Source organism: Mastigoproctus giganteus, chromosome 5 (assembly GCF_048544385.1).
Source record: "Mastigoproctus giganteus isolate SK-2022 chromosome 5, ASM4854438v1, whole genome shotgun sequence".
Classification (NCBI taxonomy): domain Eukaryota; kingdom Metazoa; phylum Arthropoda; class Arachnida; order Uropygi; family Thelyphonidae; genus Mastigoproctus; species Mastigoproctus giganteus.
This window is the reverse complement of record NC_143579.1, coordinates 75,453,517-75,481,393: the sequence shown is the minus strand read 5'-3', so window position 1 is coordinate 75,481,393 and position 27,877 is coordinate 75,453,517. Positions and strand designations below refer to the sequence as shown.

The 27,877-nt window shown below is 38.4% G+C and overlaps 1 protein-coding gene across 1 annotated transcript in view; it reads right to left on the bottom strand.

Moving 5' to 3' along the window:
- Positions 1 to 23,918, bottom strand: part of RagC-D (Ras-related GTP binding C/D) — a 166,652-nt gene extending 142,734 nt beyond the window's left edge. The window contains exon 1 of the mRNA XM_090373298.1: positions 23,891 to 23,918. Coding sequence (XP_090229424.1) covers positions 23,891 to 23,893 — 3 coding nt within the window. The 5' untranslated portion in view covers positions 23,894 to 23,918. The remainder of the gene's footprint in view (positions 1 to 23,890) is intronic.
- Positions 23,919 to 27,877: the final 3,959 nt, after the last annotated feature.

Genomic DNA, 27,877 nt, shown 5'->3' with positions numbered 1-27,877 from the left:
GATCATAGCACAATTTCACATTAGTCTCAAAGGTATCGTCAAGGTCAGCCCAGTGTCGAAGAAAAGCAACCCTTGGGTAGACTGAGAACATCTACAGACAACATATCAGCAGTCATTGTTACTACCATATTTGAAGGAAGAAAAATGACAAGAGTAAAGAAATTGCAAAGTAGTTACTCACATTACTTCCAAGGTGAAGGATTTTAAAATGCACTCTTGCCATTAATGACACATGGTCACACAACTTCAAATCTGAAGTCACAATCAGCTCAGCAGAAGCATAGCTGATCTTTGCCACATCCCTCTAAATATAAGAGGGAGTATATGATGAGAGCCTTGTCGATCAATTCGGCCCTGGAAAGATTGTGCAAGGCTCAAGGGGTAGAATTTTTTTCAGCCTGGTCTGTACTTGTTAACAGGAGAGATTGCTTCTACAGGGATGGGATACACTTAAATAGAAAGGGTGCAAGAATATTTGCTGATGCTATCGAGGCAGTGTTAGGTGGGTCGGAAAACTGCTAGCTTGGGGGGGGAGACAAAGACCAATAGATTGACAGTAGCCACTGGCAGAGGTGAAAGAGATTCTTGCACTGCTTCTATTAGAATGAGCAGAAGCCTGAAAAACAAGATGCATGATATTTCAGAGAGTGCTGGGAGCCATTGCAGTACAAGTAAACACATGGGTTGTGTTAGGGTAGCTAAGAATAGAAACAGGTGCACGTATACTTGCGTGTACACCAATGCTAGGACTTTAGTAAATAAATTTGATGAATTTGAGGTATTGCTCAAAACATCAAAGGCAGATATTGTTGGGATATCAGAGACGTGGTGTCACACAGATATAAGGGATGCAGAACTGGAATTTGGGGAGTACAACGTCTACATAAAGGATAGACAGGATAGGAAGGAGGGAGGGAGTTATGCTATTAGTTAAGAAACACATAAAAACCAAGGAAGTGAAGCCAGTAGACATCGCTGGACAGTGCAGTGTTGAGTCAGTTTGGTGTGACATAAGCATTGGGAGATCAAAATTGAGAGTAGGAGTGTGCTATAGGCCTAATGACTCTGATGAGTATAATAAGAAACAGTACAGGGAAACAGAGTGGGCCAGTAAATCAGAGTCTTATAATGGGAGATTTTAATTTCCCAGATACTGACTGGAATTTGGGGGCTGGTCACTCACACACTAGCAGGGCTTTTGTGGATTTATTGGATGATTGTTTTCTACATCAGCATGTTCGGGAGGCAACTAGAGGGAGTAATACTCTTGATTTGATTATCAGCAGTGATTCTTCATGCATTAAGAATCTGCAGATAAACGAACCACTAGGTGGCAGTGATCACAGTGTGCTGAAGTGGGATTTACTCAAAGAGGTAACTACCATTAGGGGTAAAGGGAAGAGTTATTGCTTCCGTAAAGGCGACTACGATGGACTGAGACAGTATTTAAATTCTATACAGTGGGACCAACTGATGATGTTACCAACAGCAAATTCAAAATGGGAAGCATTCAAAGAACTTACCTTGGAAGCTACTAGGCTTTACATACCAACTAAGAAATATTGTTCAAGGTTTAGGCCAAAATGGATGTCAGATGAACTAATGAGGCATATGGCAGAGAAGAAAAATGCATGGGATACTTACAAATTAACACATGACACAGAAGCCTATGATAGATACAAGTTGATATGCAATCAAGTTACAAAGGAGGTTAGGCAGGGGAAGGCAGATTACGAGAAATCCTTGGCAAGGGTTGCAAAGAAAAACAGAAAAGAGTTCCTTACTTATGTAAACTCTAGAAGGAAGGGGATGAATCAGATTGGTCCACTTGATATTGATGGATCAACTGTTGATGATCCTGCTCAGGTAGCTAACAAACTAAATGAATATTTTGCATCGACATTCACACATGAGGAGTTATTCAGCGAGGGGAATGCCAGAGGTGTATTCAACTCTAGCAGTAAGCTACAGAATCTTGAAATAACTGAGAGTAAAGTGGAGGAGAAACTGTTGAAGATAAACACAAGAAAGGCACCCGGGGTGGATGGGATCTATCCAGTTATATTAAAGGAGGCAGCAAAGGAAGTAAGCAAACCCTTAGCCATAATTATGAGAGCTTCCTTGGACTCAGGGGAGGTACCCATAGACTGGAAATGTGCAAATGTGACCCCAATTCACAAAGGAGGATCAAAGGCTGACACAAGTAATTATAGACCTGTGAGCTTAACTTCTGTTCCAGGAAAATTAATGGAGGCACTGGTTAAAGAAGCACTGCAGGATCATTTAGACAAGACTTCAGTTATAGCTCGGGCACAGCATGGTTTTGTTAAGGGGAAGTCTCCTTTAAGTTATATTAAAGGAGGCAGCAAAGGAAGTAAGCAAACCCTTAGCCACAATTATGAGAGCTTCCTTGGACTCAGGGGAGGTACCCATAGACTGGAAATGTGCAAATGTGACCCCAATTCACAAAGGAGGATCAAGGGCTGACACAAGTAATTATAGACCTGTGAGCTTAACTTCTGTTCCAGGAAAATTAATGGAGGCACTGGTTAAAGAAGCACTGCAGGATCATTTAGACAAGACTTCAGTTATAGCTCGGACACAGCATGGTTTTGTTAAGGGGAAGTCTTGCCTGACCAATTTGATTGGATACTATGATGCAGTCACAAAAGAACTGGATGCAGGGAATAGCTTTGATATTATATACTTGGATCTTAGAAAGGCTTTTGATACTGTTGCACATGGAAGACTGCTACACAAATTGGAGCAGTGTGACATTGGAGGCAAATTACTGATATGGATAAAGGGGTGGTTGAGGGGGAGAAGACAGAGAGTGGTAATCAATGGACACTGCTCATCATGGACTAATGTTATTAGTGGAGTCCCTCAGGGCTCAGTATTGGGTCCATTATTGTTTTCTGTATTTATAAATGATATTGATGATGGTATATCAAGCTTAATGTCCAAGTTTGCAGATGATACAAAGGTTGGCAGGGTTGTCAAGGACACTACTGACACTATGCTGCTGCAACAGGATCTGAAAAGGTTGAGCAGATGGGCTGAGAGGTGGCAAATGAAGTTTAACATTGAAAAATGTAAAGTACTACACATGGGAAACGGCAACCCCAGAGCAACGTATCAACTCTGTGGTACTACACTGACAGTGGTAGAGAATGAAAGGGACTTGGGGGTTGTTGTGCAGGCATATATGAAGTTCTCTGAGCAGTGCAGACGGGCTGCAAGAGTAGCTCATGGAGTATTTTCAATGATATACAGGAATTTTTCCAGCAGGGATAAGGAGGTGATTATTCCCTTGTATAAGGCAATGGTCAGGCCACACCAGAGTACTGTGTACAGGTCTGGAGGCCTCATTTCAAGAAGGATGTAGAGCTGCTGGAACGAGTACAGAGAAGGGCAACAAGATTAGTGAATGGAACAAAGGGGTGCTCTTGCGAAGAAAGGCTTAAGTTTTGCAAATTACAGTGTCTGGAGACTAGGCACCAGCGAGGTGATCTGATAGAGGTGTATAAAGCCTTGAATGGTTTGAGCATGCTCAATGCTGATGGGATTCTTCCTCTAGCTCAGAATAATCACCTGAGAGGGCATAAATTCAAATTGAGGAAAGACAGATGTAGGATGGGCGTGCGGAAATTTGCCTTTAGCCAGCGGGTGGTTGGTTGGTGGAACAGACTTCCATCCCTTGTAGTGGAGGTTGATAGCCTAAATAAGTTTAAGGCTCAGCTGGACAGGTATTTTGAACGAACAGAGGGGTGAAGTGGAAGTGGGTTTTTTTTTTTTTTTTTTTGGCTGATGCTGCATAAGCTTGCTTTCTTGCGTCAAATGCCTCTACTAATGCTAATATCACTAGCAACAATCAAAGATGGAACAAATGGTCATCATGGTCTACAATTATGAGGGAATTATTATTGCTGTTAAGGCCTCTGTAGCCGAGTGGTCAGGAGCGGGAGTGCAGTAGCACACGCTCTTTGAGTAGACCACGGTTCAAGCCCCTGACTGCTAAATACGGTCAATCTGCCAACCCGTATTGGACCAGGAGGCAGATTATGGTCCTTTTCCCTCAGCATGAATTGTTGAGGAGGGTTCCATCCTGCAGTGGGTTGATAATTGCTGCAGTTTTTTTTTATTGCTGTTAATCATGTGCCACTTGAAAGATCAGTAACTAAAGACTAATATGCAACATTTCTTCATCAGAAATTATGCCCGAAAATTTGTCGGGGACCCATAGATGTTAAAAGCTGGTGTGCTCGTAGTCCATGACAATGAAGGGACTCATATCACACAGTCAATATAGATTACAGATTGTTTTCACCAATTAGGCTGCCAGAGTAGGTCATGGGGTTTTGTCAATGATATACAGGAATTTTGCTAGCAGGGAAAAGGAGGCGATTGTTCCCCTGTATAAGGCAATGGTCAGGCCATGCCTTGAGTACTGCATACAGGTCTGGAGGCCTTATTTTAGGAAGGATGTAGATTTGCTTGAGGGTGTACAGAGAAGGGCAACAAGATTGGTGAGGGGAATGAAGGGATCCTCTTACCAAGAGAGGCTTAAGTTCTGCAAACTGCAGTGGCTAGAAACTAGGCACCTGCGAGGTGATTTGATTGAGATGTATAAGGCCTTGAATGGGTTGAGCACTCTGAATTCTGATGGGATTATGTTAAATCAACTTCCAGTCGTTGTGGAAGTTGATTTAACCTATCAACTTCCACAACGACTTCCATCTGTCGTTGTGGAAGTTGATAGGTTAAATAAATTTAAGGAGGAACTGGACAAACATTTAGAGGGAATGGTTGTGTGAAATTTTTTTTTTGGCTGATGCTATACACTTGCTTTCTTGCATCCCATATTACTATTACAAGTGAGAAGCACTACCTTATCCCCTTTATAGTCCTGATATGAGACTGCGATTATGATCTATTCCCCATGTTCAAGGAAGTGTTGTGTGAACAAAGATTTCTGTCTTTGGAAGCACTGAGTGCAGCTGTGACCAACTTTGATGTCTTGGGCCACAGCTGCATTCAACCTTTGGATTATCTGCAAACTTAGATATTAAGCCTGATATGCCTTCATCAAAATCATTAAATATTGAATGCAACAATGGGCCCAGCACTGACAACTGGGACACTCCACTAATAACATTAGTGAAGGAGTAGTCACCATTTATAACCAATCTCTGAATATAAGCAGCCATTCATAGCAGTAACTTGCTCCAATTTGTACAACCATCTTTCATGTGGAACAATATAAAAAAGTTTTTCAGAAAACTGTGTAAGATGTAAAAATTATTTGTTCCACTATTACTCCAACAGTCCTGGAAATCTCCATTGCCTTGCTTTCCATGCTGCTGATCATTCTAATAGAAGCAGTGCAAAAATCACTTTCACCTCTGCCTGTGGCTACTGTTAATCTTTTAGTCTGTGAATCCCCCAAGCTAGCAGTCTTCCAACCTGCCTAAAATTGCCTTGATAGTATTAGCAAATATTCTTGCACCCTTTCTATTTAAGTGTATCCCATCCCTGTAGAAGCAGTCTCTCCTGTTAGCAAGCAGAGAGCAGGCTGAAAAATATTCTACCCCTTGAGCCTTGCACAATCTATCCAGGGCCAAATTGATCAACAAGGCTCTCATCATATACTCTCTCCTATTGTGTCTGGGCAGAATTGCAGACACTTTTACATTCAACCCTAGCTCCCAATGGTTTTTCAACATTGACCTATACTTGTTAATTAAATCTGCAGATCTCTTACTCTTAAGGTCGTTAGTGCCAATGTGTACAAGAATATCACCTGCACTTAAAAGATATCTGCAAAACGTCAACACCCCTGGCAGACATACCCTGGTCCTGTTCCACCTATCCTTTTTGAATAATATATTCCCATCTCCCTGACAATAGAGTTACCAATAATAACTAGTTTCTGTGTGACTAGTGCATTCTTCCTTGGAGATTGCCGCTGTGTTGCCTGATTAATAGAAGTGAGCTCTGGCACTGCGTTGGGAAGCTGAGAGCTTGATGGGCTCCTCTTATTAATTTACTCAATGGCATCTACCCTACACCTCAAGTTTGACAAATTTGTCAAACTTGAGGTTTGACAAATTTGTCAAATTCAAACTCTCATGAATGCCCATCAGAACTCTGAATTTGCGAATAATTTCTTCACAGTCTCTGCACCCAGCACACGCAAAGAATCCTCCTTGGCTAGATCATGTCCTGTTCTAGACAGCTCTGCAAACATTTCACATTTTGCACATTTTAAGATTATTATAACAGCACAAGTTACACTGAAATGTGTTCATTACTAATTCTTTTTTTGACAATTCTGATAATCGCAGCAACAACTGAACAATTGTTTTCAAAACTGAAGTTGATAAAAAATTATTTAAGAAATATCATGAGTCAAGAAAGACTGTCTGGCAGAAAATGTTTCAACTAATTGACGATTTTGTTATCATGAAAGCTCTTCGGAAGAAGTTCTAAAGACAAATTTTCAAAGCAAAAAATAGAAGTCAACTTATATGTCAGAATATACATTAAGTTGTTTTGTGTTGTGAAATGTGTTAATAAAAATTTATTCAATTTTTCAGAGTTGCTATTTAAATTTTTTTTGTACATCATTTGCTTTTGTGTTTAAATACATATCCTTACATTTAAAAGCATTCAGTGCATTTTATTAATGTTGTGATTGTTATAAAATATATTATTATTATCAATATAACAATTTTAATATTTTATTCTCACTTCATTAATACCCATTAAAAATAATAAAGTAAAAAGTAACTAGACAGTTGTTGGTAGAATTGACATCCTTCCGGTATTTCTTCTTTGTTCAGAAAAAGTAAAACCTTTTTGGGGTTGTGTTAACAGGGAAGGGTAGGGCCTGTGACCTGTGTTTGCATTGGGGCCAATTTGCTCTAGTTACACCACTGAAAGGCTGTTCAAGATTAAAAAAAAAGTTGCATATCACAATTGGCTTGCATCCAAAACTCTAGGTTCATTTTTTGTCTACACCAAAGCTCACAACGCTTGCAAAACAGTTATTAATCGGTCCAAACTAGATTTTGAACAAGCTAAGAGTAAAAATTTTGTTTCTTGTCCAAGTAGTAATCAAGCATTTTGGTCTCATGCCAAAACTATTGCTCATCTCTACTCCCAACTCTGGCAACAGAACCAGCAGGTTTTAACCTGATGGTTCTGTTGCCAGAGATGATTCTATTGCCACCTCAGTTAATGATAAAGCCAACCTTCTAGCATCCTACTTTTCTTCTAACTCTTGTAAACTTGTGATCTTGGTAAACTATCTCCTACCATTCCCGGTACACTCAATTCAATGCCTCCTGTGGTGTTCCATCAAAAGGATGTCAGAAGAATTTAACACTCTTGATGCCAAAAAACTCCCAGTTCTGATGGTATTTCTCCACTTGTTCTAAAAACTGTGCTCCTGAGCTTACTCCTGTTCTGTTTCCTGTTTACTTTCATATTCCACTGGTGTTTTTCTTCTACTTGAAAATTTGCTCATATCCAGCTAGTTCCTAAAAAGGATGACAAATATCCTACCCATCTAATTATTATCCCATTGAACTTACTTCTGCTTTTTCTAAGATAATAGAGAAATCTATTAACTACCAAATCCTAAACTATCTAGAAACCTTCCATCTGATTGCCAGTATGGATTCCACTGGTGATATACTGGCTTACATTATCCATCTATGGACAAATTCAATGGAAAAGTTTGGTGAAACTCAAACAGTTGCTCTTAATATTTCAAAGGCTTTTGATAATGTTTGGCATAAAGGTTTTCTAAATAAGCTTCCATCTTATGGATTGCCAACTGTCTTTTATAATTGGGGATCCAGTTTTCTCTCTGACTGCTCACTGCTGGTGAAGGTAGATGGCTTCTAACATCACCACCAATGCTGATGTTCCCCAAGGTTCAGTGTTCTCTCACTCCTTTTCCTCTTCTTTATTAATGACAGTGTACTGACGTGGGATTTACTTAAAGATTTAATTACTATCAGGGGTAAAGGAAAGGGTTTTTGCTTCCGTAAAGGTGAGTACAGTGGTCTCCGACAGTTTTTAAATTCTGTACAGTGGAATCAACTGATGATGTTACCAACAGTAAATTCTAAGTGGGAAGCATTCAAGGAATTAATCGTGGATGCTACTAAAAGTATCATACCTATTAAGAAATATTGTTCAAGGTTTAGGCCTAAATGGTTGTCAAATGAACTAATGAGACTCGTAACAGAGAAGAAAAATGCATGGGATGCATACAAATTATCAAGTGACTCAGAAGCCTATGGCAGATATAAGCTAGTCTGTAATCAGGTCACAAAGGAGGTTAGGCAGGCGAAGGCAGATTACGAGAAATCCTTAGCAAAAGATGCTAAGAAAAACAGCAAGGATTTCTTTACTTATATAAACTCTAAAAGGAAGGGGATGAATCTGATTGGTCCACTTCACATCGATGGTTCGACTGTTGATGATCCTGCTCAGATAGCAAACAAACTGAATGAGTATTTTGCATCTACATTCACATGTGAGGAATTATTAAGGTTTGAAAATGGCAGAAGGTTATCAAATTGTAGCAGGATACTTAATGATTTTGTAATAACTGAGAGCAAAGTGGAAGAGAAACTGTTGAAGTTAAACTTAAGAAAAGCACCTGGTGTGGATGGGATCTATCCAGTTATATTAAAGGAGGCGGCAAAGCAACTAAGCAAACCCTTAGCCATAATTATGATAGCATCCTTGGACTCAGGGGAGGCTCCCACGGACTGGAGATGTGCAAATGTATCTCCAATTCACAAAAGGGGATCGAAGGGTGACACGAGTAATTACAGACCAGTTAGTTTAACTTCTGTTCCGGGGAAAATAATGGAGTCGCTGGTTAAAGATGCATTGCAGGATCATCTAGACAAGACTGCAGCAATAATTCAGACACAGCATGGGTTTGTTAAGGGAAAGTCTTGTCTGACAAATTTGATAGGATATTATGATGAGGTTACAAAGGAACTGGATGCAAAAAATAATTTTGATATCATATATTTGGATTTCAGGAAAGCTTTTGACACTGTTGCGCATGGAAGACTATTGTACAAATTGGAGCAGAATGGTATTAAGGGTAAGTTGCTACAATGGATAAAAGGATGGTTAAGTGCGAGAAGACAGAGGGTGGTAATCAATGGGTGCTGCTCTTCTTGGACTAATGTTATTAGTGGAGTCCCCCACAGGGTTCGGTGTTGGGTCCACTGTTTTGTATATTTATCAATGATATTGATGAAGGTATATCAGGCTTAGTGTCGAAGTTTGCAGATGATACAAAGGTTGGCAGGGTTGTTAATGACAGTAATGGCAGTGTGCTACTGCAACAGGATCTAGATAATTTGGGCAGATGGGCTAAGAAGTGGCAACTGAAGTGTAACCTTGACAAATGCAAAGTACTGCATATGGGAAGAAGTAACCCCAGAGAAATGTACCAACTGTGTGGTACTACACTTAAGGTGGTAGAAAATGAAAAAGACCTGGGAGTAATTGTGCAGGCAGATATGAAGTTTTCTGAGCAATGCAGACAGGCTGCCAGGGCAGGTCATGGGGTTTGTCAATGATATATAGGAATTTTGCTAGCAGGGAAAAGGAGGTGATTATCCCTCTGTATAAGGCAATGGTCAGGCCACGCCTTGAGTACTGCATACAGGTCTGGAGGCCTCATTTTAGGAAGAATGTAGATTTACTTGAGCATGTACAGAGAAGGGCAACAAGATTGGTAAGGAATGAAGGGATCCTCTTATCAAGAGAGGCTTAAGTTCTGCAAATTGCAGTGGCTGGAGACTAGGCACCTGCGCGGTGATCTGATTGAGGTGTATAAGGCCTTGAATGGGTTCAGCATGCTGAATTCTGATGGGATCCTTCCACTTGTTCAGATTACGAACCTAAGGTGGCATAAATTCAAATTAAGAAAAGACAGGTGTAGTTTAGATGTGCGGAAATTTGCTTTCAGCCAGCGGGTGGTTAATTGCTGGAACAAACTTCCATCTGTTGTTGTGGAAGTTAGGTTGAATAAATTTAAGGAGGAACTGGACAGGCATTTGGAGGGAATGGTGTGATTTTTTTTTTTTTTTTTTGCTGATGCTGCATAAGCTCATACATTTGCTTTCTTGCATCACATGCCACTACTACTACTTTCTTCCACCAACTTGAAATTCTATCCATAATTCTGCTGATGACGTACATTGCATTCTACCTTCCAGTTTGAGAAACTTTGCCCTGTGTAAACAGCTTCAACTTCTCAAATATCCACTTTCCATTTCTTAAATGCTGATCCCCAGGTAATTCTACAGAGCAACAAAGATAACTTAGTTAATTTAAATGCTTCTAAAACTCAATCCTGTCTTATATCTCACAAAAAGGATTCTTCAGCTTCTATGCTCATCTTCGATGACACTCAGGTTTCTAAACAAGGTCACATGCAGTCGAACTTAGTTATAACGAGCAACAAGGGACCGACAATTTCCTCGTTATAACTGTTACTCACTATATCCATGATAGCAGAGATGGAGAAACCTCTGGGGGCTCTTAAACAATGAATACTGAAACAATGAAAAATATATCAGTGATAAGTTAAATCTACCTGCTATTTTTTTTTAAATTCTCAATAACTTGATAACCCCAGGGGCTCACATGGTGAGTATGGGGTTGGCACACTCAGGGTCCTGAACTGGAAATCATCATTCTTCTCTTTCCTGGTGATTCCCTTCCACTTTTGACACACACACACACTCTCACTCTCTCTCCATCTCCATAACCAGCACACGTTTCTTGATTAGACCGGGATTCGGGCCCATAACCACCAAACACGGAAAGGTCAGGGAATAACCACCGCATATCCCCAGAGCAATATGGCCTTAGTTGCTAATGCTCCTAAAAACCAAACATAACAATCTCTCTCTCTCTCTCTCTCTCTCTCTCTCTCTCTCTCTCTCTCTCTCTCTCAGGGTAACTAAATTTTTTTTTTTTTTTTTGGCTGGTGCAGCAAAAGCTTCAGGCTTCCTTGCACCATATGCCTGATGATAATGATATTGATAAAAAGATTCAAAAAAGCAACCTACATATTATTATATGCTTGTATAAACTACAATACACTTAATATTAAACAGTTTATTTGTCTGTAATTTTAAAATCATACACTTAATACTAAACAATTTATTTCTCTATAATTAAAAACAATACTACTTAATAATAAACACGATTTCAATTAGTCCTTATTTATGAATCTTAAAATTCATGTTTTAAAGATTTCACATTGATAATTCTTTAAGTTTCCCCTTAAAATACGCAATGCGTTAAGTCGCATTACTTGCCTCAGTTCCTTCAAAAAAAATTGAGTAATGTGTCCTTGGGCTTGTGAGATTGTCGGCACTGATTTTGATTCACTTTCAATTGTCATCATATTATCGTCTTTACCATCGTCGTTATAGTCTGTTGAGCACAGCATCTACAATGTCACTCTCTGTAGGAACACCACTAGTAAATAAGTTGTCATCGACTCATACAAATTCATCGATGTTATCTGTATTAAAACCTACAACGTTGTTACGCAGCAACCATTCAGATCGTGGCAAGTTGTTTTCTTCGTTTCCATCTTCTTCATCTACAATTGAAATTTCATTTGAATTTAATTTTGATTTCTTGAAGCAATTCGATATGGTTGTCGAAATAACGTTGTTCCATGGATAATTCAATAAATTTATAGCATCCAATATTGATGTAGACTCAGTAAGTTTCTGTTCTCTTTGATCAGATAGATGTAGAACTATAAATCTTCTATAAAATCTTTTCAAACTCTTGATTACACCTATGTCCATTGGTTGTAAAATTGATGTCGCACTTGGAGGCAGAAACACTAGTATAATGTTGGACAAATTTTGAATCTGGGGATGAGCAGACAGTTATCAACTAACAATAAAATATTTTTCTTCTTTTTGAATAGCTCCTTATTCCAATCATTTACATATTGCCGAAAAATATCCAAAGTCATCCAAGCTTTCTTTTTTGCAGTGTAACCCACAGGATGTTTCCTTGTTTTTGAAACGCCGAGGTTTTAACAATTTTCCGATACCAAAGTTTTTTTTTTTTTTTCAGTTCCAGTCATATTTGTGCATACGAGCACTGTCAAGCGACCCTTTGATTTTTTTCCACCAACACATTTTTCCCCTTTGTATTTAAATGTACTGTCAAGTGTCAAATTATAAAAAAATCCTGTTTCATCAACATTGTAGTAGTAATAATAGAGGCATGTCATGCAAGAAACCAAGCGTATCGCTTTATGTAGCATCAGCTAAATAAAACAATTTTACACAACCATTCTGTCTAAAAGTTTGTCCAGTTCCTCCTTGAATTTATTTAAGCTATCAACTTCAACAACAACAGATAGAAGTTTCCTCCAGAAATTAACCACCCAGTAGCTAAAGGCAAATTTCTGCAAATCTATTCTACAACTGCCCTTCCTCAATTTGATTTTATGCCCCTCAAGTTCCTAATCTGAGCAAGCGGAAGAATCTCATCAGAATTCAGCGTGCTCAACCCATTCAAGGCCTTATAGACCTCAATCAGATCACCTTGCTGGTGCCTAGTCTCCAGCCGGTGCAATTTGCAGAACTTAAGCCTGTCTTGGTAAGAGAACCCCTTCATTCCTCTCACCAATCTCGTTGCCCTTCTCTGTACTGCTCAAGCAATTCTACATCCATCCTAAAATGAGGCCTCCAGACCTGTATGCAGTACTCAAGTGTGGCCTGACCACTGCCTTATACAAAGGGTTATTATTATTATTTTTTTTTTTTTTAGGAGCATTAGCAACTAAGGCCATATTGCTTTGGGGATATGCGGTGGTCATTTCCTGATCTTTCCGCATCCTCCATATTTGGTGGTCACGAGCTCGAACCCCGGTCTGATCAAGAAGTGTGTGTTAAGCACTGCTGCTCCCGCCCACCTGGCTACGGAGGCACCATATACAAAGGGATAATCACCTCCTTTTCCCTGATACCAAAATTCCTGTATATCATTGACAATACCCCATGACTTGCTCTGGTAGCCTGCCTGCATTGCTCAGAAAACTTCATATCTGACTGCACAATCACACCCAGGTCTTTTTCATTTTCTACCACCCTAAGTGTAGTAACACACAGTTGGTACATTCCTCTGGGGTTTCTTTTACCCATATGCAGTACTCTGCATTTGTCGATGTTAAACTTCAGTTGCCACTTCTCAGCCCATCTGCTCAAGTTTTATAGATTCTGTTGCAGTAGCACAACTGCTGTAGATGTCTTCTCATTGAAATCTTTCCTGATTTCTGCCCAAACACAGTCAATCCATTCATTTGCCATTATTGGATCTGCAGATCAAGATCCTCCACTAATTTTTGCATAAAGGACGGTTTTTAAATCGATCCAGCCAATTGATGTTACCTAGAAAATTGTCATGTCCAAATTGTTTAGCAAATTTTTCCGCTTGAGCCTTCAAGATCAGACCGTCTATTGAAAATCCAGCACTTCATTGTGTGGTGAACCATTGAAGCAATGCTTCCTCAACATTCGTAACCTCGCACTTTCTAAATTTTTTTTTTCGGTTATGTTATTTTCCAGTGTCGATATGTAAACGTCTTTATTCTTCCATAATGTTGATACACTTGAAGAGGACAAAGAAAACTTTTTACAAACTTCAACATTTTTTGCACCACATTCTAACTCACGAATGATTTTGACTTTTTCGTGAATCAAGAGACACTCTTCTCTCTCTCTCTCTCTCTGGATAAGCACATCCCAAATATTGGGTTTTCTTTTTCATTCTCACTGTTACTTTTCTTCTAAACTGCTACTCACTCTGTACAAATCTGAAATCCTCCCTACCATGAAATACTGTTCCCACATCTGGGGTGGTGCTCTCAGGCTCCTATGCTACATTCAAAAGTGGGCAGTTAAGTTAATTAATTACCCATCTCTTACTGTCTCTCCACTTTGTCTCATAGATATTCTATTTCTGCTGAATACCTTTTCTGCGGACTACTTCCATGGGCACTGTTCTGAATTGGTTTCTCTAATTCACCCTCTTTCTTCCAAACCAGTTCTGAATACGTGCCACAATCATTCAACATCCTTTTACTGTCCAACTTAAACTCACAGAACCAAATTTTCTTCTTCCCAATTTATTCTTCAACTTCCATTTTTGGAACAACCTCCCTTCACATATTTCCTATATATTACAATCTACAGAAATTTGAGTCTAATGTCAACAAGTATCCTCTTTCATATTTTCAACATATGCGTGGTATTAAGTACCATAAGTTCTAATACCATAGAAAACTGGATACCCAGTTTTCTATTTGACGGAAACTGACGGGATTCGAACCCACGACCTTTTGGGTTTCCAGGTAGGCACTTTACCCACCCAGCTAGCCCGGTCGGCTACATCTGTCTTTCCTTGTTTGTTGGTTTGGAGATTTATTAGGCGCATCATCGGCATCTGTGGCCATAGTGCACCAACAATTGTTATGCACTTTTTTGAAAGCAGAAAATGAAACTGCTTACTGGAGATTTGGATGCAAGCCAATTGAAATATGTAGCATTCTTATCTTGAACATCCTTAATGCATTTATTGGAAAATTAGGTTTATAAAAAAGTACATGGTTTTAAGGTGAAATGTCAAATAAAGGAGTTCATCCCTATAAGAATAATTTTATTGACACAACTTGAGAAAATGTAGGAATCAGATGTTTTAAAACATTAATTCAACCAAGAAAAAGAAGAATAGAACCTTGCAGTTCACCCATTTCCCATACTTGTAATGCAAAATAGCATGAAGCTGATAATGGCCATTATGGAAAGGCACCATAAGAGAAGACCATGAATTGTGATCTGGGGTGCCTATAGGACCACTCACCTCAATTGTGTACTCTGAAGGACTGACCATGAGAAAAATATCAAGCATGTCAGGTGTGTTTAGGTTTGTCTGGTATTCTGATAGGTAAATGAATAATCTGTGCAAGGTCATTAGCAAAAGCTTCAGCATCTCAGCCAGCTGGGCCTGTGCAACTAGAAAACAGAAGCATCATTGTGAGATTCACTATTCCTTACATTTTAAGCCAGAAGAGACCAAAAAGGCAAGATTCCAAATTAGGAAGTATCTGATAAGGATTATCAGTGCAGACATATGCACAAGTTCTGTCTTCAAAACAAAAAGAATCATAAAGCGAACAATTAGGAAATTTGATATGTGTAGTGGTTGAAGCAAATGATAATTGGAATTCTGTCAATAAAAGTAAGTGGGGCTTGGCAGACTGTAAATGGAAATGAACGTCATTGAGATAGAACTAAGACCACATATGAATGAGGAAGTTTTTGAGAGGTTCAGATCTTTTCACAGATCATTTTGTTCTATTAGTTTGACTATTCATGATGCATTCAATAGATAAAGTAAAAGTAGAGGGGGGAGCAATGTATGAATTAATGAAAATTTTTGGATATGAGGCACACTTGGCAAGAACCTACTGAGCTCCTTGATGTAACATGAACTCTGACAATCTTCTCCCACATACACCACTTTAATTCCCTCCAGTCATTTTTTTTTTTTTTTGGCTGATGCTGCATAAGCTCCTACACTTGCTTTCTTGCATCATGTGCCGCCACTACTACTACTACTACTACATTAGCAGGCAGTGTAGAGGCAATGAGATTATACATTAGCTGATCTTGATGCTACCTGGAAAGTTAGCAATAGCTTCAGTCCAATGAACTATCTCGTGGCTGGTCTGTGAAAACCAATTCAGCTGTAACCGCAAAATGTAAGGAATACTGGATCTTACTATGATGCTCATCATAACCTTAAATTATCACTCGTATTGCATATTGGGGGTTGCTCTGAAGAATAAAGAGCTTTGCTCTGGAGGCTAAACACTTCAAGTCTCCAATAAACACAGTGGTGGTATCGCAGTGGATAATGAATCATCTACCACCTATTGTTGCCCAGTGACTGGCATTCCTCTGTGTGAAGTGGACACCTCCAGTATAGTAGATGCAGTGTTTCAGGATTGCACATAGTGATGATATAACTAGTGTTACTAACAGTTCTATCATCGTGATGGTGTCAGCAGAGGATTCAGATGTCGCAAAACAACGAGACTTCACGAAAATTCACTCCACATTTCTCACATGTGGCACCCGAACATCAGATCAAAAGCATTTTAGACTTCAAGGTAACAAGCCATATCCTGTCATACCTCGAAGAATATCTGTGACAAGCCTCGGGGACACAGTGAAGTCTTGTGCCAATTAGGCTGCCATGAAGGGCTGTACAGAAAAAGGAGAGGGGGTAGGAAGCATTATAATACTTGGTTAAGAAGCAAACAGAATCTAAGGCACTGCCAGTTGATGTGGATAGCCATTGTAATGTTCAGTCAGTTTGCTATGACAAAAGTACTGGGAAAACAAATAGGAGAAAAGTATGCTATAGTCCAAATGACTGTGATGAGCATAATGAACAACATGTACAGATAAATATACAATGGGCCAGTAAATAAGAATATCTTATAATGAGGGATTGTAACTTTCAGATAGTGACTTTAACTTTTGGTTACTCACATAGTAGCTACTCTTTTCTGAACTTACTGGATAATTGTTTCCCCCAACACCAACATGTTAGAGAGACAATAAGAGAAAGCAATTTTCTTAATCTGATTATCAGCAGTAAATCTTCATGCATTAAGAATCTCCAAATAAAGGAACCACTAGGTGGCAATCATCATAATCTATTGTTGTGGGCTTTACTTAAAGATAACTACTGTCAGGAGTAAAAGGGAAGTGATTCTATTTCAGTAATGGTGACAACAGAATTAGATCCTTTTTAAATTCTTCTTAGTGGGACGAAATGTGATGTTAACAATTAAAAATTTTAAATGAGCAGCAATCAGAAAAGCAATCACAGATGCTACTAAGAGTTACTGTTCGTCTGACATCATTTAGTTTAAGGTTTAGATCTAAATAGATGTCAGATGAACTGATAAGACTAAAGGCTAAGAAGAAAAATGCATGGGACTCTTCCTCTTGCTCAGATTATGCACAAGAAGGGGCATAAATTCAAGTCGAGCAAGGACGATTGCAGAATAGATGTGTGGAAGTTTCCCTTTAGCCAGTGAATGGTTGTTTGCTGGAACAAACTGTCAACTGCTTTGGAAGTTGATAGTTTAAAGAAATTCACGGAAGAACTAGGCAAGTTACTGGAGGGAATAGATAGGTGAAATAGGAAGTGTTTTTTTTTTTTTTTTTTGACCAATGCTGTATAAGCGTGCTTTCTCACAGAAGTATGGAATTGGGTCATTTGAATAAATTTAAAAAAGATAGTTGGCAATCATGTTGATAAGGGAGTTAGGCAAGTTTTTTTTTTTTTTACTAAGAGACACTCTTCAAGGTTTAGATCTAAATGGATATTAGATGAATTGATGAAACTAATGGCAGAGAAGAAAAATGCATAGAATAATTATAAATCATCAGGGGGAACAGAAACACACTAAACATAAACCACTTTGCAGTCAAATGCTAAGGAAATTAGGCAAGCTAAGGCAGATTATAAGATGTCACTGGTGCTGAAGAAAAAGTAGAAAAGGATGATTTGGTTCTGTTATCACTAGAAAAAAAAAGGATGAATCACATGGCCACAAAATATGAATGGCATTAATGGCAAAACTATTAATGATCCTGTTTGGGTGCTGCCACACATATGCATTTACACTCACACAATGCTTTAGGAATGGGTATACTAGAGGTATACCTAGTTAAAACTTGGTATACTTCTGCTCTCCTTCTGGGAGCTAAATGATTTTACGATAACTAAAAAGAAAATGGAAGAGAAATTGTTGAAGCTATAAGTAAATAAGACACCCGAGGCTGATGGAATCTACCCAATTATATTAAAAAAGGCACCACGAGATGTAAGGAAATCTTCGGCCATAATTATAGAGAATCCTTGAATTCAGGGAATGTCCCTACGTATTGGAGATGTGCACTCTCTCCTAATCACAAAGAAGGATCAAGTGGCAAAGTGAGTAATTACAGACCTGTAAGTTGAACTTTCAGGGAAAACAATCTAGTACTGCTCTTCTTAGATTAATGTTACCAGTAGAGTCGCTCACAGTCCAATGTTGGACTCCTTACTGTTTTTGATATTTATTAACGATATCGATGAAGGCATATCAAGCTTAAGGGCTAAGCTTGCAGATGATACTAAGGTTGGAAAAGCGGATAATAACAGCAATATAATAACTACTGCTGCAACAATACCTAGAAAAGTTAGGGGGGGGGGGGGGGATGAGTTGAGAAGTGGTAATTGTGGTTTAACACTGATAACTAGCAGTAATCTTAGAATAATACTCACAGTGGTGAAGAACAAAAAAGACCTAGAGATAATTCCACAGTCTGACATGAAGTTCTTTGAGCAGTGCATAATTATTATGAAGCAGTCACAAAGTAACTAGATGCAGAACTACACTCAGGTGGCTGGAGTCCATGGGTTTCTGTCACTCATATACAGGAATTTTGCCAGTAGGTACAAGGTGATTATCCTGTTGTATAAGGCTGTAGTTGTTATTTGGTTTTTAGGAGCATTAGCAACTAAGGCCATATTGCTCCAGGGATATGCGGTGGTCATTCCCTGACCTTTCCGCATCCTCCGTATTTGGTGGTGACAGGCTCGAACCCCGGTCTAATCAAGAAGCGTGTGCTACGCACTGCTGCTCCTTCCCACCTGGCTATGGAGGCACATTCTGTAGTTGTATTAGTAGAGTTTTAGGTGCATCAGTGACTAAGGCCATATTGCTCTGTATATACTGTTTGTAAATTGTGTGTGTTCTGTGGTCAATTTTCTGTTTGCTGGACGAAAAACACGAGCTTCCGGGAGAAAAAACCATGTTACCCTTGCCTGAAACCAACTAACTCAGTCACACTGAAAAAGGCCTATAAAAATTCTTCACATCACTGATGGGAGACTCAAACTCAGGTCTTTTCAAACTCAGGTCTTTTCCTGGTGTGGGGAGAACTGAGATTCTATCAACTGTGTTACCCACGAGGGCATTGCATAAGGCAATGATTAGGCTACCTCTTTAAGCATGTACTCAATTTAGGAAAAATCTGTTCAGAATGATTGCAGAGAAGTGAAACATAATTAGAGATAAAATTGGGTACTACTGCCAAGAAAGACTAGTCTGCAAACTGCAGCACCTATAAAATAGAAACAAAAATCTTTTTAGAGCATTTAAACCTTTAAATGGACTGAGTTAACTAAATGCTGATGGTACCCTTACTCTTTTGTAGACAACACTCATAATGGATATAAATTTAAATTGAAAAAGGATAGTTGCAGGATAGATATGCAAAAATTTGTCAGCAAGACAGTAATTGACTATTGGAACAAACTTCCATCTGGTGTTGTGGAAGTGTTTAGTTTGAATAAAATTAAGGAAGGACTAGAGATTATCAGGAGAGATGTAGTGATGGTTTATTTTTTTTAGTTAATACTGTATTAGCTTGCTCCCCTACACCATTTGTCAATATCAATACTAATAAAATAATGTAAGCTATCAAGTTATTCAGAGAGTAGATATGTTAAGGTAGACTAAGAGAAGTCTGGCTAAAAATACAATAAAAAAGTAGAAAGGAATTCTTTGCTTATGTTAATACTAGAAGGAAAAGAATGAACCACATTATTGGCCATATGGTGCACAGAAGCCTGAGGCTTTTGCTGCACCAGCCAAAAAAAAAAATTGAGTTGCCCTGTGTGAGAGAGATGAGTGCATTACTACTGATGATCCTACAAAGGTTGCTAACAAACTGAACAAATATTTTGCTTCTACATTTACACACTGCAAACAGAAATATTTAGAGAAGAGAAAAGCAAACATCTACCCATACTGAGTTGGAGCTTAAATGATAACTGAAAGGAAGCTAGAAGCCAAATTGCTATGGCTAAAAGTGAACAAATCACCTGTGCCTGATGGAATCATCCAATTATATTAAAAGATAAAAAAAAGTGGTAGTCCAACCTTTAGTTATAACACCTACAGCATATATGGATCCATACAGATTGAAGATGTACAAATGTCTGGTATTTACAAGGGTGGTTCAAAGGGTGCAGTAGCTAAATATATAAATTTGCAAGGAGTCCAATTCTGTGAGAGGAAACAATTTAATCCCAGGGGCTCACATCTGGTGAGTATGGGCTTAGCAAACCCAGGGTCCTGAGCTGGATAATAATAATAATGAAGTCAACAGTTAAAAATGTAATGCAAAATCATATTAAAAAAATGAGGTTACAAGGCAATCATGCCTGCCCAATCTGTTATGAGGAAGTCACAAAGTAACAAGATGAATAATTTTTACATTATATATACTTAGACTTCGGTAACACCTTTAATGCATTTTTTCTCTTGCTAAGACTACACACACGAGGAAGCATAAATTTAAGTTGAGGGATGACTGCAGGAGAGATATGCAGAAGTTTGCCTTCAGTCAGCAAGTAGTTATTTGTTGGAATAGGCTTCCCATCTATTGTTATGGAAGTGGATGGTTAGAATAAATTCAAGGAAGAACTAAATAAATTCTTGGAAGGGTAAGGATGGGCGAGGCGTGCATTTTTTTTTTATGCTATATACGCTTACTTGCTTGTCATTTGCCACCATTACTGTTCCAAATGAATGATTGTTGTATAAACTGGAGCAATGTGGCATTAGACACAAGCTATTACTACATACAGAAATCTATCCTCAACTGCAGGTTTTAAAAACACAAATTTGAGTTTCAGACTAACGCTAACCATGGCTATTACTGTTCTCACCTCCTGTAGATCATATGAACAGGTCTAGAGGATGATAAAGTGTGTTAAGCACCAAAGCAACTAATGCTATAAGGCATCAGTATTAATGTTGAATCCAATAGGATGAAGTGACCAAAAGTGAGTTTGAATCCCGGTGGAATAAAATCCTTTCCCCCCCCCCGACAAATCAACGAAAAATAGTCATTTTTATTTTAATATTCGTTCCAAGACTTGGATGTTGAAATTTTTATCACGTTTTTTGTCTAATTTTAATTGAAATTTAACTTACTGCACTCTTTAGGGGCCATATTATCAGTTTACACAATGTTGTAATTATAAAATATGAATTCAATAAATTTGTCAAATAAATACAAATTCAAAAAAATCACATCAACTAAAGCATTGTTTCCCAAAGAGTGGTACTTGTACCAGTGGTACGTGGAAGGTTTTAGGTAGTACGCAGCAAAAATAAGTCAATAAAATTCAAAATCAAAATTTTCAAAAATAATTAAATGGGCAATATTTCTGGCTGCACAAATTGTAACTAAAAGCCACTATTCCAAGTGTCAGCATTTTCGTTTTATGGTTCCCTTTATTTTCCCACAAACCATCTCAAACAAACAGTAGACTGTTTGTGTTTCACACAAACAGTCTACTTGCGAGTAATTCTTTGCTTGTACATCACAAACAAGGCAATGGCTGGATTGCAGGCCATGAATAGGTTTCAGGTTCCCTTTATTTGTTTTTTTTTTTTTTTTTCACAGCAAGAGCCTACTTGTGGCTAATTCTTTGTCTGTATATCGCTGCAAAAATAAATCACTAAAATTCAAAAGATATGAAATTTTCAAAAATAATTAAATGGGCAATATTTCTTGCAGCCTATAAAAAATATTTTATAACCGTGATGAATGCCCTTCAAAAGACAAAGAAATAATAAAGCTATATACACATATAGAAAACTGAAACAAAGAAAAAAGGAAGAAATGTGTGGGAACTGAAACGAGAAATTTTCAGCCGATTACAGGGGTTTACTCTTTTTATCCTTGCTGCCTTTTACAATAATATCGTGCAGACAGTGCAGTTGGGATAGAATACTCTTTCAGTGAAGGATCGTTTTAATGACAAAACAATGTTGATCATCAACGTTACTGCAAATTTTGAATCATCAAAATCTTTCTGCAAACTAACAGAAGATGACAAAGATATCTCATCTTTTCTAAACTTGAACTTTGATCTTTTGTGGAATGACATTCGCTCGTTTAAATATGTGACAAAAACAGAAAACCAATTCAACAATGATACATTCAATTTTGGAATCAAATATTGGATATGTTGAGCTAAAAACATTATGTATCAAGCTATGCTGTATTCCTGTTTTAACTGCTAGTGCTGAATGTTCTTTCAGCACAATGAATCGACTGATGACAAAATTAAGAAACCAAATGGGGCAGGAAATATTGCAAGATTACATGAAGATAAGCGTAAAAGGACTGAATGAGTTATCAGAAAAATTAATGAATGAAGTGATTGATACATATGCAAAGAAAAAGCAAGAAGAATGAGATTATTATAATACTTGTGTGTTTGATTATAACTTGTATGATTTATCTGCAAATTTTAATCTGTGATTTTCATATTATTAAACTGTGATTATTGTCATTAATGTGGTTTTTGTGAACTGACTATTAGTATTTAGATATTAAATAATAAATATTTCCTTTTTGTTTCCTATTTTTTCTCATTCTCCTATTGTAACATTCAAAAATATACAGATTTGGTTGTAACATATACATATGTTGCAAATATTAAATAATAATAAAAAATATACACATATAATACATGCCCCCCTCAAAGTTTACATTCTCCTCACTGGTGCAAACACTAGATTCAACACTGATCAGTAGAGTGTGCATGTAATTGTAGATATTCTTTGAACAGTTTGCTGGATAAAAAAATCATGCAACCTTCACCTAAGACCAACTATCCAATGTTGTGAAAGAAAGCCCATAAAAATTACTCATGCCATTGATGAGATTTAACTTCAGCCTTTTCCACTGTGCAGAAGGTGATTATAATCACTTTACTGCTTGCACAGGCCTAGTTGGATCAATCTGGATTTTGGTAGTTTGGAATCCTTAACGCACATATTTTTTAGACACCCTAAAAATTAAGTAATAGGAGCTTGAATCAACAGTAAGTGCATTGTTTCAGGATTCTCCATGACCTTCTGAACTCTAATGTAACCATGTGACTGCACCTTGATGAATGAATTTTGAATAAATTTAAAGAAGGTTTGAACAAATTATTAGAATGCAAACAAATGAAGTCAGTATTATTTTATTTTATTTTATTTTTTTAGCCAATGCTAACGGTATTGGAAATTTGGATAAATTTAAGGGATTGCACATTGAGAAAGGGTGGGCAAATAAGGTGGGTTTTTTTTTTTTTTTTTTTTCTTGCCAGTGCTGCAGAAACTTGCTCCAATCATTTTGCCAATACTAGCGCAATGATAACAGCAATGGTTAAGCCATATCTAGAATACTTGAACTTGGCAGAACTTGAAGCACACAGGAACTTGGCACATTTCAGTTCAGCCCTACTGCAGTACACATTATGATTAGCTTTTTAAAACATCTGAGAAACTAATTTTGGATATTTGAAAACATTCCTCAGTGAAAACCGGTTCATAATACAACTGGCTCTTAATTCGTTAGTCGTGGCAACTGGAAATAAGTAATTTCAAATATCCAAAAGGATGTAATTAAATTTTTACAGATAGTCAATCAGACAACAATTTTTAGAAGAAACCTGCAAATTTCAAATATACTGAAAAAAGAACACAAGTTTTGAATGGAAACAGTGAGAACAAATTTTGTGGACGCTTTTTTTTTTTTTTTTTTTTTTGTTTTCAATCTAGCACATGCAAACGTTACTTCCATGGATGAATTGCCTAAAGGAAAAAAATTATTCATACAAACGCACACGCTACTTGCAACCAAAGCTGACATCCTTTTCAAATACTCACCATAATGCTCTAAAGATTTAAAAAAAAAAAAAAAAAAAAAAATTCTCACGCACTATTACAACTATGAAACATTAACAGCTCAACCCAACTCTTCACTTTCACTGGCACGTCATATGACATCTAATGTCAACAGTCTACAGTTTGTACCCTACTTCTCTGAATATACATTCAGCTATAATCCCTCTTATTTGGACAAAGTAAGAGGGATTGTAGGCATAAATTATTCAATGTTAGGTGATTTCATTAAGTAAGAAAAGACAGACGTCGTATACGTGTTTTCGGAAAAATTCCAGAATTGGAATTACTGTTTTCTTATATAAAGAAATTTAAATGTTCCGAAAGCCTTTGATTAAATTTTATTCTATCCCTAGAATAATACAGAGAAGAGAAATTGCCCCATATGTGAAAACTAACAGACATCGAGAGAGGACAGACGAATCGACTAGGCGTGGCGCAATATCGCTTAATGATACTGATGAACACATTGGATGTTAGGTGTCTATAGCCCGTCTATAGGGAGAAGAGGGTACATGAATTCAAAGACCAGTCAACTTCTAGAGTGTCATAGGACACTATAGAATCATCGATGAAATACAGTATCCTATGGATGACTTTGACAAATATTTCAAAAACAAAGAAAAGTGTCACATTACGGTAATCGGAAAACTAATTCATCTGCTTATGTGTATTATGTCGATAAAATGACTGAGTTCTCTGGTCAACTTGCTGTTTTGCTGGACGAAAACCCCGAGTTTTCGAGGGATATTGGTATGGTTATTTAACGGCAAAAGGGCTACTAGGAATAAGATGTGCGTATCAGGGGATTGGTTATGAGGAAAACCAGAAAAATCGACAATAAATCAAATTTCATGATATTCGCATTAGCAGGGGAATATGATGCAAGAAAGTAAGATTATATAGCATCAACCAAAAGACAAAAAAAAAAAAAAATCTTTCCCATTTCACCCATTCATTAACTTCAAACATTTGTCTAGTTCTGTCTTGAATTTATTTAAACTGTCAACTTCTACAACTGCAGATGGAAGTTTATTCCACCAATCAACCACCCACTGGCTAAAGGCAAATTTCCGCACATCTATTCTACAACTGCCTTTCCTCATTTTGAATTTATGTCCCCTCAAGCGACTAATCTGTGCAAGAAGAAGAGTCTCATCAGCATTTGGATTGTTCAAACCATTCAAGGGCTTATATACCTCAATCAGTTCACTTCGCAGGTCCCTAGTCTCCATATACTGTAATTTGCAGAACTTAAGTCTTTCTTTGTAAGAGCAACCCTTTGTTCCATTCACCAATCCCATTACTTTTATCTGTACTCGTTTGAGCAGTTTAACATCGTAGCTAAAATGAGGCCTATAGACCTGTCTACGGTACTCAAAGCGTGGTCTGACCATTAACTAATACAAGGGAATAATCACCTACTTATCCCTGCTAGACAAATTCCTGTATATCATTGACAATACACCATTAGCTATCCTTGAAGACTCTCTCCACTGCTCAGAAAACTACATATATGACTGCACAATTGCCCCAGGTTTTTTACATTCTCTACCACCCTGAGGGTAGTACCACACAGTTGATACGTTACTTTGGGTTAATGATACCCATATGAGTTCTTTACATTTGTCAATGTTAAATTTTAGTTGCCAAACCTCAGCCCATCTGCTCAACTTTTCTAGAGCCTGTTGCGGTACTGTCACCAGTGCCATAGACAACCCTGCCAACCTTGGTATTGTCTGCACAATTGGAGATTGAGCTTGATATACCTTGATCCATCTGTGGGGAGCACATGTGCTGCCTATCGGCTTCGGAAAACCAGGACCCCGGTTTTGCCAAGCCCATACATCTCTCTCTCTCTCTCTCTCTCTCTCTCTCTCTCTCTCTCTCTCTCTCTCTCTCTCTCTCTCTCTCTCTCTCTCTCTCACTCTCTCTCTCTGAGGGTCACACGGGACTTTTTTTTTCTAGTGCAGCAGAAGCCTCAAGCTTCCTTGCATCATATGGCTAATAATAATAATAATAACCTAGCGTCCACCGAGACTGAAGGATTAGCATTAGCATTACCATTAGTAGGCGCATATGTTGCAAGAAAGCAAGCTTATGCAGCATCAGCCAAAAATAAAAATAAAAAACACTCCCATTTCACCCCTCTTTTCTTTCGAAATACCTGTCCAGCTGAGCCGTAAATTTATTTAGACGATCAACTTCCACAAGGGCAAATTTTCGCACATCTATCCTACATCTGCATTTCCTCAATTTCAATTTATGCCCTCTCAGGTGATTATTCTGAGCAAGAGAAAGAATCCCATTGGCATTGAGCACACTCAAACCATTCAAGGCTTTATACACCTCTCAGATCACCTCGCCGGTGCCTAGTCCCCAGACACTGTAATTTGTAAAACTTAAGCCTTTCTTCGTAAGAACAACCCTTTGTTCCATTCACTAATCTTGTTGTCCTTCTCTGTACTCGTTCCAGCAGCTCTACATCCTTCTTGAAATGAGGCCTCCAGACCTGTATACAGTACTCTAGGTGTGGCCTGACCATTGCCTTATACAAGGGAATAATCACCTCCTTGTCCCTGGTAGAACAATTCCTGTATATCATTGACAAGACACCATGAGCTACACTTCCAGCCCGTCTGCACTGCTCAAAGAACTCCATATATCTGCCTGCACAGTTACCCCCAGGTTCTTTTCATTCTCTACCATTGTCATTGTAGTACCACAGAGTTTATACATTGCACTGGGGTTACTGTTTCCCATATGTAGTACTTTACATTTGTCAATGTTAAACTTCATTTGCCACCTGTCCGCCTATTTGCTCAACTTTTCCACATCCTGTTGCAGCAGAATAACATCAGTAGTGTCCTTAAAAACCCTACCAATCTTTGAATCATCTGCAAACTTGGACAATAAGCTTGATATACCATAATCACTATCATTTATAAATACAGAAAACAATAATGGACCCAACACCGAACCCTGAGGAACACTACTAAGAACATTAGTCCAGGATGAGCAGTGTCCATTGATTACCACCCTCTGTCTTCTCCACCTCAAGCATTCCTTTATCTATAGCAGCAATTTGCCTTAATACCACACTGTTCCAATTTGTGCAGCAGTCTTCCATGTGCAACAGTATCAAAGCTTTTCTGAGAACTAAATATATAGGGTCATTCACTACCAGTGCGACAAACTTGCAGGAGGTGTAGGGGGCACAAAGACGAATAGGAATCACATAGCATTGCAGGATCCGAAATGCTTTCGTCATACGGCAGAGGACGTTGAACGGGAGTTCGCGTAAACAGCGATCCCGCTGGAAGTCAGCATTTGCGAACCGTTTCTGTTGAATAAACCAAGTAGCAAAAGTCCTCCGGAGTGGATAATCCGCAGGCTCCAATGATTGGATGCGTTGCAGATGGCATGAACTCATTTGGTTTGTTGACAGTATCCTCCATACAGTGGATTGGGAAATACCCAATCGTTGGCCTATCGCTCGAGTACTCGTACTCGGATTGCCTTCTGCAAGACGTAGGACATTCTCCTCATTGTCTGGCGTCCTCATCGTTCGCTCTCGATTCATGGTACCTCTCGTGAAACAACCAGTCTCACGTAACCTTCTCTGCACACGTGCGAAAATCATATGATGGGGATCATGCCTGTGCGGGAAACGTTCCTAGTTCAAGCGAAGAGCGGCGCGCCCGTTACAATCCGCAGCTCCATACGCGAGGTGCATGTCGGCCAGTTCAACGTTTGAATATTCGTCCATCCTACTGCCTCGGGAACCGGTTCGCAAATGCTGAGTTCAAGCGGGATCGCTGTTCACACGACCTCCAGTTCAACGTCCTCAACCGCATGACGAAGGCATTTCGGAGGATGCAATGCTATGTGATTCCGATTCGCCTTTGTGCCCCCTACACCTCCTGCAAGTTTGTCGCACTGGTAGGGAATCACCCTGTATAATATCAAAGT